Source organism: Apus apus, chromosome 19 (assembly GCF_020740795.1).
Source record: "Apus apus isolate bApuApu2 chromosome 19, bApuApu2.pri.cur, whole genome shotgun sequence".
Classification (NCBI taxonomy): domain Eukaryota; kingdom Metazoa; phylum Chordata; class Aves; order Apodiformes; family Apodidae; genus Apus; species Apus apus.
Genome location: NC_067300.1, coordinates 9,986,099 through 10,000,601, shown reverse-complemented (window position 1 = coordinate 10,000,601; position 14,503 = coordinate 9,986,099). Strand labels below are relative to the sequence as shown.

General features: G+C 50.5%; 1 protein-coding gene across 2 annotated transcripts in view; it reads right to left on the bottom strand.

The window, feature by feature from the left end:
* LOC127392653 (carboxyl-terminal PDZ ligand of neuronal nitric oxide synthase protein-like) overlaps positions 1-10,912 on the bottom strand; it is a 29,172-nt gene extending 18,260 nt beyond the window's left edge. The window contains exons 1-2 of one of the 2 annotated variants that reach the window (XM_051636866.1): positions 10,707-10,912; positions 7,741-7,812 (exon numbers count right to left, since the gene is read on the bottom strand). In XM_051636866.1, the coding sequence (XP_051492826.1) occupies positions 7,741-7,812; positions 10,707-10,811 (177 nt within the window). In that variant the 5' untranslated portion in view covers positions 10,812-10,912. The remainder of the gene's footprint in view (positions 1-7,740; positions 7,813-10,706) is intronic. The other variant, XM_051636867.1, reaches the window with a different exon arrangement.
* Positions 10,913-14,503: the final 3,591 nt, after the last annotated feature.

Sequence of the window (14,503 nt, the reverse complement as noted above, 5' to 3'; positions counted from 1 at the left end):
TAGGTACAGGGCACTCAGAGAGGCAGCAGGTATTGATGGCAGACATCAGTGTTAGGGCCAGCTCTCCTGAAGGACCTGTGTGCCTGGAGAGCAACTGTGTGCCTTACAGCCCCCTGGAGCCAGCTGTAAATGCTGAGTCCTGCATCTGCTCTTAGCAGGTCTCACTGCTGCTCTTCCCGTGACAGAAATGATTTATGTTTAGAAAGAGAACCCTGGAGCTCAGAGGGTTTGGTGGGATTCCTGGAGGCACGCTGGGCATGGCTGTGCAGGCAGCAGGGTGAGTCAGGGCCCTGCCCTGTGATGCTCTCCACAATGTGAGGGGCTGCATCCTCTCCTCCAGCAGACCCACCATGTGGCAGCATCTCTGCAGCAGCAGTGACAGAAGGATGGGGGAAGTGACTCAGGTGCCCCGATAACAGTCAGGCAGTTGCCAATTAGTCCAAATAACCCATCTGGCCCAGGGAAAAACCGTTTAGAGAATGTCTAATCACTGCTGCAGGAAAAGAAAACCATTGTGTGAGGCCTTTGAAAAATTCCTGCTCCCTCATCAATGCACCCTTCCCTCCAGGGACTCATTCCAGATTTTTATTCTGTAGATTTATCAGAGAGTTATTTGGTCAAAACATGAACTAGCTGGTCAAAGTATTATGTTAAGTAGCATTGATTCTGTTTGCCTTCAGATCTCGTTTAGTAGCAAGTGAAAGCAGAAGGAAGAATGCGAGTGTAGAACCAAGCTCTTGTTAGCAAATCTTATTTTGTTAGAGAGAAATCTGCTTTGTGGTCACGGTCCCTCAGGGCCTGCTCTCCTCAGAACACTGCTGCATAAAGCAAAAGGGCCCTTGTATTGGACAAAATCAAGACAGCATCTACAAAGGCTCCCACCCCTGTGGCACCAGGTCAGCCTTCCTCCTGTGTTCAGCAGGGACACTTAACCCAGGAGAGGCTGAGGTCAAAGCAGGAGGTTGCAACTCCAGTTGCTGTCTCAGTTTTTCAGACACCAGTTGTGGCTGATTGTTCTGCACCAGAATGTAATTTGAGAGCCATTATATTTCATCCCTACATGCTCTACAGCCGGGAACATAATTGTCGAAAAAGCTACTTTATTTAAAACTAGATAAAAGCTTTGCAGAAATCTCATACACTGGTATTTAGCTAGTGAAATGAAATGCTTCAGTAATATAATGATAATACTGTTACGGCCACTTTATTTTACAATTAAAAGGTACCTGCCTCATTGCCAAGATTTAGCATCAGACAAAAAGCTCTGTCTTGTTCTATTTAGTATTAATGTTTTAATTTTGCTTTTATCTGTTTAACTGCTGCTTTTATTAGCCTTCAACTAAGCTCCAATCCATCATGACTCTTATGCAAAACAATATTAATGTGCCTCACTAGTTCCACCCCCTTGTTGGAGATGCCATCCAGTTCTCAGCACTCCAAGGCAGGCATTAGAAGGTCACTGTTGCTTAGAGATGACACATTTCATGGACTGCTCCCTCCATCCATCTGTTACCAATTGTACACAGCACGGTCTCTGAACTGGGTATAGGAACTGAAGGATCTATAATCACCAGTCACTCCTCAAATACCAGGTTGTAGCACGTGGCTACTGAAAAAGCTCTAAGCTGTCTTCTATTACAGTGGCCTGTATTCACAGCTAGACCTTTGGAACCTCTGGGAGATACAGTCCCACCTGGCCTTGTGGCTAACGGGGCTGCAGAGCACACCGGGAAAGGTGGAGGCTGTAAAGCCCAGTGGGAAGGTAGGAAGCCCTTCCTGGAGGTGGGGTGGGAGCAGGGTGAGGGGCAGTGGCTGGGAGGCTGCAGCTCTGCTTCTTGTGAGAGGAGGCCCTGAAGGCTCAGCTGAGGTCATTCCTTTGCATGGAGAAACGTATCCTTTCCAGAACTGCTGCTGCAGGGCTCCCTCCTTCCTCAGCACCCCAGCAGTGCCTGTGCTGTGGAAAGGTAACACCTGGAATGTGGCTGTCATCTAGTGCAGGGTGGCTTCCCCTCCTGAGGACATCTCTGTCAGCTGTTATCTCCTTAAAGACCAGCAAAAAGGCTGTGGGAACCAAACCCAGGTGCTGTTTGCAGTGTGGAACACTGAAATACTTTTCAGTAGAGCTGGTCACAGAACAGTAGTAGCTTCAGTACTGCCTACCTTGTTAAACTCTCTAACTAGTTCTCTGGCATGGAAGAGACAATCCAGCAAGGGAGCTGGGACAGTGAAGGTTCCAGTGAAGGAATAATAGGAAGGGATGGAAAACCCACTGTATCATGAAATGGGCTAATGTCTGTTTGGGCACACCAGAGACCTCTGCAGAGCTGCTGCTGAGATGGAAACTAGAGCGTCCAGGTCTGAGGACCTGTCCCCTCACCCAGAGCTTCTTCTCTGGGGTGGGAGGAGGGAAGAGGCTCCTGGTATGGCCCAGGTAGGACCTTGGAGCACATTACAGGACTCCTCTGCCTGCCAGGAAGCCCAGCCTGGTCCCCATCCCTGTGCAGGAGACTGCTAGAGCTGCAACAAATAGAGGAAAACAAACTAATGAGGCATTAGGGCTAAACTTAGCTGCAATTAACACTTAATTACCATCCCGAAAACACTTGCTGTATTTTGCCAGGGCCTGGAAAGGTAAAACCAATTAACTTAATCTTGTGTGGTAGAAACCTCCAACTGCTTCAGATGCCTGTCATGGATGGGACCCTGGGAGTAAGTGGTGTTTCTGAGACCACAGTGCTGGAGCTGAGGGACACAGCCTTGCTGGGGGCCCAGGCACCTGGGGAGGAGAAGGGCTCTGTGGCAAAGAGGCCTAGAGCCAAGTCACCCCTTCTGCTCTTGATGCCCTGGTGCCAATCTCGGCTTTCTCAGCCTGCTTGTCTGTGACACTGTTCTCTGTGCCTCTTTGCCGTGGTGCCTGGTATCCTCCCTTAAGAAAGCAGATGGCTGGTGTGGTTGCAGGCAAAAGTGTGTGGGCTGCTGGACAGGGAGACAAGCACAGAAAGATCCAGGAGTAGGCAGAGGACACAAAGCCATCCAAGACAGCCTGTAAACCCCCTTCCAAGCCACTAGTGCAAGTTCCTCAGGTGGTGTCTTGTTTTTTTTTTTTTGTGGTAGACTTGCAGGCTGTGTTGAGGAGCAGCAGCAAAAGTCTCCCCCTGTAGCAAAAGTGACAAGTGACACTCGTATTTGCTCCTGCACCATTGCAGTTCACATTGGCCTGGCTTTAGGAGTGAGCTGCTGCAGGAAGCCAACCCAGACACCAGACTTGGAGCTGCTGGGCTGCAGGAGAGGCAGGTTCTGTGCAGCTGTCCCTGCTGCCTCTGCTTCACAGGGTTGCACTGTAGGACTGTCACTCTTCCTGATTCTGATTTAAACTGGTGTCATGTCTCACTTCAACACTACCAGTTGATTCCTGGCAGTGAACATAACTTAGTGGCTGGATTGCACTTCCTCACCAGGACACTGTGTGGAGAAGTGGCAAAATGTTCGACTCTGCTAAAGAGCATGGATGGAGCAAGAACAATCAGGACAAGAGGGAGGCTGAAGTGAGAAACTGGTTCTCATGCCAAGGAGAGCTCAGGCCTTTCTGATGTATCCTTCATCAAGGTTTATAAATGTTTCTGCTTCTCTGGCAGACTGGCCTCTGGGTAAAAAAGGGCTTCTCAATTAAATTAAGCCTAAGAAATGTGGAGGTAACAAAAGAAACACATTAATCTGGATGCCTGCCTCCTGTTTGTTCATCCTGGTGCTTGGATGGGCACAGCACCAGTTGGCTGTTCCCTTAGGAAATGATTAAATAATCAACATCTCCCTTCTGAGTGCTAATACCTGCTTAGGTCCAAGCTAGACCTTCCAAACAGACCTGAAAGTTCTAGGCTTTGTAGAATCTTAAGTGCAAATTCCAGGGAAACACATTCTGTGCCTTAAAGGTAATTACATGGAGTGACTTGGGGAATTGCTGGCAGGAGGGTGTCTGTGGGGATGACAGGCTTTGACACTTAGTCCTACCATGTCCTTGTACAACTCACCACTCAAAATAGCAGCACTTCACTGGAGCTGCTTGCCCGGCTGTGAGGTGCTGGACTGAGGGTGGTGTTCTGGGAAGGTGACAGCTGTTCTGCTCTGGGGAAGCTGGGGAATGGATGCAAGACACGTTCTGATGTTAACTCTTCTCATAAAGCCAGCCATTCCCTGGTCTCCCAGGGCAAGATTTGCCAAGCAACCTCAAGTGCTTCAAGGAATTGTTTTACGTTTTACAGAAGTCCTCATTACCCCTAGGCCTGTACCCATAGGCATCTTCAGCAAAGTTCTCCTGTCACTGTTGCAGTGTCAAGTGGGCTCCACAACATCTTCCCTCTTATCCAGGTGAAAACTCTCACTGAAGTTAAGGGGAGAACTTGGCTATTTAGTTGCTTGCTACTGGCAGCCAGGAGTGGTGTCTAGGGAAAGGGTGACCTGCTGAATCTGGGAGCTATGTGGGCCCTTGAGAAGGATTTCCACTTTCTTAACATTAGCTGCCACTTGACTTCAGCAGAAGAAAAATTCTGTCTTATATGTAAGCTCCCTAGAGAGCTCAAATACCTGCAGATGGATCCACTTTAGCAGAAAGCCAGCTCCACCAGACCTGCCTGTGAATGCAGGAGCTTGAGCAGGCACTGCCAGACTGGGACAGCCTTGAGCAGCAGGTGACAGCAGATGTGGTGTGACACTTCTCCCCAGGAGGTGGAGAACACCTGCCTGCACTGGGTTCTTGGAGCTGCACAATGAAGGGGACTCTCATAAACAGCAGCTTGATGTGCCTGTCAGAGCACAGGACATTATTCAAGTGGCAAACTAATTTGCCACTCCTCTCTGCCAGGGCAAGAGGAGGCAGAGAGATTAGTTTGAACTCTGACAATCATATAATAACATGGCAGCTGTATGCAGCTAATAATCCACTGGGAGGATTAGCAAACTTAAAGTTGTCTAGCTCTGCATAATGGGAAGCTAAGAACAGCAGCTTCCCTGTTCTATCTATTGCATTTGCATTCCCTCCAGTGGAAGCTCAGAACACGATGAGACAAGGTTTTCCAGTCTGTTATGAAATGGGAATCTCATGTGTGACTAATGGAGTATTGCTAGCAATTCCACCAGCATCCATTCAGTCAGGGATATGGATTTAAGCTTTACTATGAGAGTGCCTCTTAAATACCTACTGCAAAAGAGCAGGTTGTAATTTCAGCAGACTAATGCTAAAATGTGTCATTTGAGGCTCTCTGGGAGTTATGTCCCCACAGCCTGTGTGCTCTGCATGTCCTGAAGTCTGCAAGCAGGCTGCTAGTGCCTGCAGAACACCACTGAACTCTTCCCAGGTTTCCTGGCATAATTCATATGCAACTGGCAAAAGAGCCCAGTATAAAACACAGGACAGCAAGATGCCAAGGAATGGATTTAGCCACTGGGGTTGCTACATTTCTTTCTCCCCACATTCCAAGGACAACTTTGAGTGCTGGGTGGCTCAAGGTTTTTACCCTGGGGCAAGTGCTTTTAATCACAGACTGGAGACCAAAATACAACAGCGCAGCAGGAAGGCAGTTTCAGAGCTTGTATCAATGAGTAACTAGAGTAACCAGTCCTGTCAGGGCCTGGAAAAATACAGGGCTGGGACTCCTCATCCTCCTCCCTGGTCCCCTTCTGGAGTGGCAGAGCAGTGAGTAACACTCTGCCTGTGCTCTGCTGGCTCTGTCACCTGCTGCTCCAGCAGTGGCTCCTGCTGCCCCCTCCCATGTGGCAGGACACAGGGAGCAGCACAGGAAAGGTGGTGCTAGGGCTTGTCCTGTGTGACTTCTCTCTTCCACTCCAGCAGAGAATTCCAGGGGAACACTGGAGTGCACAAAGGATGAAAGCTTCAGCACAACATGCCCCTGCCAGCACTTGGCAGGGCTGCAGGACCTTTCTTGCTCTTGCAGTGCAAACAGGCACTACCACTCACAATAAGATGGTAGCAAAATACTAGTTTCCACCAATAGCTTCTTCCAGTGTTTCCTCCCAGTTGCAACTGGTGCTGTTGAGAGTTCATGGGAAAAAACCCTGGTATAGACAAGGCCTCTGCATGCAAATGAACACTACATAAACAACCCCCATCTTCTCTCAGTTCCTAGGTTGTGTACTCTATGCACTAGAATTCTCTTCAAAGACCTCCCAGTTCACTCTTTATGCTCTAATTAAGGATCAGTGCCAATTAACTATCTTCAATAGAGGAGCATCTTCCGCTCAGCAGCCAGGAAGTGTCTGAATAAGATCCTGCTGTACAATGCACACATAAAAAGGGAAGCCCTCCCTTTTTGGAAAGGGCTCCCAAGATTTAAAAAACCAGTATAGAATACAGGATGCTGACTTTAAAAATATTGTGTGGTAAGATTAACTGGTGGCATCCAGAAAAGCAGAGTGGTTTCTTACATGCTTCACACAGCACCCAGGCATGTTCCTGCCCTGCCAAGGCTCTGAGCTAGACACCATGGTGGCAATTGCAGGTGTGCAAACAGAACAGAAAGCTTTCTAGAAACTGGTATTTAAATACCATGTGCTTTTTCTTGCAAAGGTGTAATCCAGTCAAAGATCAGCAGAAGCGCAGTGTCAAATCTGATGTTTGGTTATTTTTTATCTGAATCAGTATTAATGGTTATGCCAGCAACCTGAGTACCCCAGCAGTCCTCACCTATTGCCTTTGCTTCCTATAGATGTTCACCTGTTCCATAAATAACCAGGCAATTTAGACTGCTGCTGCACTGTGCTCTGAGCAAGAGCTCTGCTTATAGGCTGAGCAGGCAAAGGCAGGGGAAAGTAATTTCTGAGCCTGGCTGGAGATGAATACATTAGCTCCCCAGCCAGTTATAGGCTAAGTTTAAAAAGCACTATTTTAAATGAAAATTAGATGGTTAAACACTGGGGGGAGGAGAGAAATAGAATAATCCCTTCAAAGCTTTCAATAGAGGATTCTCAAACCTGCTTCAGCTGATGTGAGACACATGAACAGCCTCCAAATTAAGACCCCTGCAAAACTTCAGCCAGGGACAACAGCTGCACTGCCTTTTGGGGTAGATCCACTTGAATTGGTTATCCATGCAGCAGATGTAAGCTATCCACCCCTCTAATGGTAGCTAAATCTGGTCACCATTCACAGGCTGTTCTGAAGAAGAAAGGGGCTACAGGAGGAAGAACACAGACGCGATGATGAGAAACAGGAACTGTAAAACTGTACTGGAGGATGGGGGAAGCAGCAAGTTATTCCACGAGCAGAAGAATCCACAAAGTCTAGTCTGATGGGATTTACATCCATAACATCTGCCAGGCCACTGATATTTCAGTACATAATAACCTAATATACTTTGAACTGTCAAGGAATCTGAGTGCTTTTGAGGAGCAGATTATGTACATCTCATTTTTCACACACAAAAATCCCCCCAACAGGCAAAATAAATCTCTTGGGTTCAAGGAGAATCCTCACACCTGCTCGGCAGCAACTAGGGTTTTATGTTTGAGTTCTGGTAACTGATCCCTTTGCCAAGAGCAGGGGATGGCTCCATCCTAATGCGCCTTGAGAATTCCTGGAGAAGCAGGTTAGAGTCCTGATTGTGCTGAGATTTGAGCTCCAGATAGGAAGGGTGTGGTGGAATGCAGAACAGCATACTGCAACCAAGTCACTCCAGTGCATGTCAGCTTTTATTCCAAGTGGGATTTTAGAGCTCTTTTGGAACTTACCCGAATCCTCCTCATGGCTGCCACAATCTCCACGCGGCTGTTGGGCCTGGGTACGTCCAAGCTGCCGATGTACTGGAAGAGAGAAGAGACAGGCTGTAAAGCAATGCACAGGCTAATGGTGCAGGCTTCCCCCAAACAAACAGCATCTCCTTAAGTTAGTCCCTGCTCAGGTAGACTCTCTTGACCCTGGACATGACAGTTGTGGATAATGTTATCAAGGTCAGGGAGAAGCTCATGGATTTCTGGTGCTGGGTGTGAGGTTTTGGCCTGGTCCAGGCTCTGGGAGCACCTTTATCAGTGTCACAGGGCAACATCTCATCCAGCAGGCAGGAGGGCCTGTGTCAGCACACCTGGCTGACAGGAGAGCTGCCCGCTCTGCTGCCAAGCGAGGGAGGCACAAAGCTGCCAGCTCAGCCTTGGGAATGAGGAAAACATGCAGAGTCCTCACCGAGTCCTGACTGAGAGCCATCTCATGTGCAGAACTGTGAAGTGTCTCAAAGCTCTGAGGAAAGACTTGCACATCATGGACACGTTGGTGGGGGCAAGAAAAATGCCATGGGAGTGAGAGAGTGAGTGGCCTGGTGAGAAATGGCAGCATTCTGCCCACACTGGGTGGTGCTGGGCTTGGTGTGGGTGGGTTCCCAGCAGGGTCCATTGGCTGCTTGGTGTAACACAGCCCATCTCTGCACGGCTGTCACAGGCAGGTTAGTGGGGGGCAAGGGGCAGTTTACAAAGCTCAGTCCCCTTCTCAAGCATTTGGTTCATGAATCACATTTGTTGGAGTGTGGGGGACTTTCCTGAAGTTGTTCCTGTGTGGAGGGGAGGAGGAGAAGGGGCAACCAAGCAGGAGGCTCCTGTAAACACGTACATACAGAGATAAAATACTTCCCCGAGAGCAGCCCCACAGCTATCACTGTTACTGACAGTTCTGGTTTCACTTCTCTACTGTAATTCTTGCAGCTTGCAATGGGTTTTATCTTGAAAAACTTCTATTTAATAGGGCTTTCAGAGAGGAGTTATGGCTCAGTATTTACTGCTCTTTTGCCTGCCTTGAAATAAACACCACAAGCAATCTGAAAGGTCATCCAGCTTTTCTGATGCTTCTGTAAATGCCTTTGCAAAATGGCATTTTTAAGAGCAGTTAAGTTCAGCTGTAGCCTTTGGTAAACCACAGGAGAGTCAAACCACTCAGACCACGAGAGCTTGAGGGCAGCAGGGAAGGGAGGGACAGAGCCAGGATTCTCCTCTGCCCTGGTGGCCAGGGTACAGCTCTGGGTCTGTGGTGTCTCTGGCTTTGCAGGCAGCTCCTTCCCTGCCTGGTGGTGGCTGTCAGCACTGTCACTGCTCTCACAGGTAATCCAGATCGATTCAGCACTGCCAGCTGGCCCCTGTCTGCCAGCAGAGCTGCAGTGGGGAACAGCCTGTGCTACCGAAGATAAATTAATAGGTGGGGGCAAGAGGAGAGCTGGTGACTGCTTAGCCAGAAGAGATTCTCCCAAACTCCCCACTTGGACCCTGCTGTGGAGTTTGGGCACTCGTGCAGAGTTCTGCACAAACAGGCACCTTTCCACCAGCAGGTCCCAGCACTGGTCTCCCAAAGTTTGTCCCTGAAGATTATAGGGCAGGTAAGGGGGTTTGGTATGTGGAGATTAGAGACCAAACGTGGTCAGTAAGATTGCCTGGTGTGAGAACCTGGCAGCCAGTTCCAGCCTTGTCATTGTGAGCCTTGCAGCTGACTGGTGTGCCCACAATGAGCGTCCTAATTGGAAGAGACAGACTTGAGAGCAGAACCAAGAAAGCACGTTACTAAGGTAATGCAAACCCCACCTCAGACCCACACATCCACACTGCCTCATCCACCCTCTGAATAGCTCTGCATGCCTGAAGCTGTCAAGCCCATTTCACTCAGTTAAAGGTACAGTTGCTTCACATCTAAAAATCAAAATAAGTTTTTTTTTTTGCCTCAGCACAGCCTGTGGCACAGCAAATGTAAATTTAAAAAAATAAATTGTTTTTCTCCCCTAAGGAAGAGAGAGATTTAAAAAATACATTATTAACTGTCCAGATCCATCCTATATCCTGCTTAAATCTTACAGCTCTTTTAGCACAAAAACCAAAATGCATAAAACCTGCATTTCAAAGCTTTATTTGAATATACGTGCCCCTTCTTTCCAGCTCGGGAGGCAGCAGGCGTGGATTCCATTTCTAATCTGTTAGGCCACCTGCAAAGAGGGGAAGGGAACCCTAGAGTTGCTCCAGCAAAATGCAGTTCTTCTTGTCAGCTGAATTATAAACCCATTCCCCGCGCTGCCCACAGAATGTCAATTCCAGTGGAGTCACTTTCTGGCAGTGACGCTGCACTGCCCGACCTTTCTTCATGATCGTGACACAATTTTTGGACAAATACCAGTATTCCTTTCGGATACCTGTAGACCACATGTATCTACACAAAGCTCTTGCCTGCCCGGCTTTTCACGCGGGTCAGGTGGAACCAGGAGCTACCAGGGGGCTGAGCAGCACTGACCAGCCTGCTGGCTTCCCGGGGACACAGGGGTGACCCCGGGGACACAGGTGTGACCCCAGGGACGGGCTGCGGGACAGGACAGGCAGCAGATCCAGAGGGACGTGCACGGGCATCGTTCTCTCCCTGCCGCTGTCGGGGGGTCTTTCCGGATCAGTTCTCAAACGAAGCGCACAAGGCGCCTTCTGAGGATTACAGAGATACCAGGAGAAAAAAAACAACAAACCCGGAACCTGTTTGAGTGGGACGGCTCCCTGGAAAGCTTTCATCGTGTGCCGGTGTTTCCCCAGCCCTGCGCAGACCCGGCGCGCGGCTGCGGGGGCACTGCCCCGGGCGCGGGGGCCGGGCAGCCCGGGGGCCGGGGCTGGGCTGGCCCTGAGCCCGCGGGGACCCGCACCCCGGCTCGCTCTGCACCGGGCGCGGGGGGCACAGCAGGGGGGCTCACCTTGGCCTGGAAGTGGATGCCGTGCTGGAAGGCCTCCTCATTGTGCAGCGGGACGCGGGAGTCGCAGCCATCGTCCACCAGGTTGTACCGGTTCTTCCCCGGCATGGCGGCGGGCGGGCGGCCGCCTCAGCCCGCGGCCCCGCGGGGCATCCCCGCCGGCAGCGCCCGGCCCCGCGGAGCCCGGGGCGGCGGAACGGGGCTGCGGGCGCCCGAGCCCGGCCGCGTTTTGAATGAGCGTCCGCGGGTGCGAGCGGCCCCGGCCCCCGCCGCGGCGCCATTGGCCCCAAGTTCCCTCATGTGATGCGGGGGGCGGGGGAGCCCGCCCGGCCCGCCCCGGGCACCGGCACCGCCCCCCCGGGCACCGGTACCGCCCCCCGGGCACCGGCACCGTCTCCCGGGCACCGACACCGCCCCCCCGGGCACCGGTACCGCCCCCCCGGGCACCGGCACCGCCCCCACCGGGCACGGGTACCGCCCCCCGGGCACCGGCACCGTCCCCCGGGGCCGTGCCGCTCGGAGCAGCGCGGGGATCTCCCGAACCTAGCGGCAGCAGCCTCGGGCCTTGCGGCGGCTTCGCTCGGTGCCGGCGGTGCCGGCCTTGTGCCTCCGCAGGAGGCTGAGCGGCGCGACCCTGGGCTGAGCCCCGCCAGGTCCGCTCTGTAGGCTTCGCGACGAAGCCCGAAGCGTCTCCTTGGCGTTTGGCTTAGGGAGGTTTTGTCTTCCTGCCGGTCCGGGGCTGGCCGGGCCTGGCGGTGCCATTTCAGCCCAGGTGAGCAGGGCCAGGCTGCGGTGTCCGGGCTGAGCGGAGCCCGCCCGGCTCCCGGGGCCCGGCGCGGGCAGGACGCGTCCCCGGCACCGCCCGGCGCTGCTCGGCCCGGGCTGCAGCCCTGCCCGGCCGCGGGCAGCGGGGCGGGACGGACCAGCCCCGCCTGCCTTCCTGCGCAGCCTGAGGCATTCTTGCCGCTTCAGCAGCACCGGCTCCCTTTCCCCTGTTAGACGTTCCGAAAAGACCCCACAAAGATCTGGGGTCTCACTGCAGCTGCTGCCTGAGAGGGGTGGACTAAAGGCGTTCGGGATGTCCAGCATGAGCGTGACAGGAGCTCTGGGGGTAACGAGCACGTCAGGCAGAAGCCTCTGGCACAGCTGGTGTCTGTGACTGACTCCACTCGCTGTCAGGATTTTTGGCACCCTGTGCACTCGGGGTGTTTTCTCCTCCAGCTTCACCTTGGTGCTGAGGCAGCACCAGTGCGCGGGGGAGCCCGTGTAGGTGCTGATCTGGTGACCGAGTCTGCTGTTCCTCTCGGGGCACAGCATGGACAAGGGATCGGGCACGTGCACAGCGGTGGTGGGAAGACCCAGGACTTGTCTTCTGACTGTTGGTACAGCCACGCTCTGCCGTTTACAGACCAGAAATGTGCATTGTGTAGAATCCAAGGGGCAGAGGCTTACATGTGCTCCAGCTGATCTCACCTGGGTTCCCCAGAATTAATACACCACCTTGTATGTGTCCAGCAAGAGAGAAAACTCTGGCCACAGGCAGTGCCCAACTCCCACTCTCCATCTCGGGAGGGCAGTCATCCTGAGCTCCTTGGCATCTCTCAGTACTTGTAAGTCAGTGGGAGATGGGCAAGAGCCAAAAATCCAGAAACTTGCAATTAAGAGAGGGAAAGAAGTCCAAAGAGTTAAATGTTGGTTCACTGGCTGTGATCCTCCCTATGTGTTCAAGTATTTTGTGGTATTAGCAGCTCATTCTGGCACTTGGGCTGGGGTGGGTTCTGGGGTCAGCCTCTGTCTTTGCTCCAGTTTTCTGCTGTCTCATAGGCTGCTTTTTTTTCCTTCCAAGTTATGATGTTGCATTACCCTCTCATTTAAATAGCCACGTGTGTATGCCAATCCCTCTTTTATACAGCATAACTCAAAATGGGTTTTGTTTGAGGTATATAAATACTTAAATGGGTTTCTGTCCAATGTGCAGCTCTAGATACACATCTCACCCTCAGATTCCTCTGTTCAGCTCCTTGTTGGTGATTTTTTGTGTGATTTCTGTGCTGGTGTCTAGAGTGTACTTAGAACATCTCAGGGTGCTTTCCTTATCTTGTAGGAATCTTGACTTTAAAAATATCTGTTGACCTGAATGACTAACATAGATTTTGTGTGCAAATGTCCTTGGACTGATTGAACAAGATTCAGGTCTTTGGTTCTCTCAAGTCTAAAGAGGAGGAGATGCCACCCAGTCAGCCTATGCTTGTGCTTCCTTTGATGCTAATGCCAGCAAAGCTCAACTAGGAAGGGAAAAACACCTAACACAGCCACTGCTGGTGAGTCTCTGCATTGATTCTGCAAGACTGCATTTTAATTGAGGCATGCAGGAACCTGTCCTGGTGCTGAGCTGCCCAGTGCTCCTCCTCATCACCCTCCCATTGCCACAGGAGCATTCCTGTGTAAGTTGGAGCAGATGGGGGTAGTTCCATTAGTTAATTTGATAGAAAGGACAGGACGAAATTACAAGAATGGTCTTTTTATTTCCATTCTGGTGCTCTCCAGTATCCCGCAGATTATAAAATCTTTTGCATAGAGGGAAAGAAACATCTCATGGGAATCTCAAGGAAAATAAGGCAACTGGGATTTAATACAGCTTGGAGTGCCAGACTGTCTTAGATCACAATTGAATGAAGGTGTTTAATATTCCATGTTCATTAACTTCCGTGACCTTTTCATAGGACTTAGCTCTTCTAAGGTTAATGGTTTGGAGCTGTGTTTGAGAACTGAGTTTGAAGGCTGCTACACTTAAAAAGCTGTTAACTTTCTAGTTAGTCTGTTGGGCAAAGAAAATTATTTGACTCCATTGCAGGTAAGAAAGCTGTATGCTTTTTCTTCTGGATAATAAAACTGGGCAAATATGTGGAATTAAATAGTTAAGACAGCACATTATCCTGGATTTGGTATAAACCAACCGCCACGAGCATTGCCCCTTCTTGAGGCACAGCTAGCCAAACTTCAGAGTGGGTGTTTGCATCAGATGGAGGTACTGAGCTACTTACTCCTTTGATGTGCAAAGCACACATAGAAACTCCAATTTCTCTGAACACAGTAGGAGTGAAGCACCAGAGACAGCTTCTTGGCTCGCAGCTTCAAGTGTTTTTGCTGAGAACAGGTTTCTATCAGCTCTTTTCCAGGCACAGACTACCCAGATTTTGTTCCTTCTTTCTCTCACATGGATGCACATTTCTGCCTGCACTGACATTTACTCTGCATGGCAATCTCTCTTCCTAGATAGCTTCATTTCCCTCTGTTGTTTCAGGAAGCTGTACTCTCTCCTAGAGAAAAAAAGATTTGGAAGCAAAGGGAGATAAAGATTTATATTCCCCACTATGTAATTGCCCAACCTTCATTTCAATGAATTGCTCTTGAACTTCCCTTTAGGGGAAAAAATGGGGACAAATCAGAAACCCCAACCATTGCCAGATCTGAACTTCTCTGTGTAGGTAAATAATCAAAATAAAGATAGATGCATGAAGTAGTTCAGAAATGTGTTTTGACTTGCAGTTCCTCTTGTTTGCTTTACATCTGATAACTCTCTATCACTCATGATCACTAGGTAATAAACTAAACCCTTTGTTTAACCAGGGAAGCCTGGGGGCACCAACCATGTCTCATAAATGCTGCTGTGTGGCCAAATACTGAGACAAGGATAAATTAGGTCCTGTTGACTGAAATTGTGTGATGTATCAGGGGGTTGAAGTAAACAAGAGAAAACTCAGAAGTAAAATCTGTGAGTCTCTGAAGCTGCCCCATGA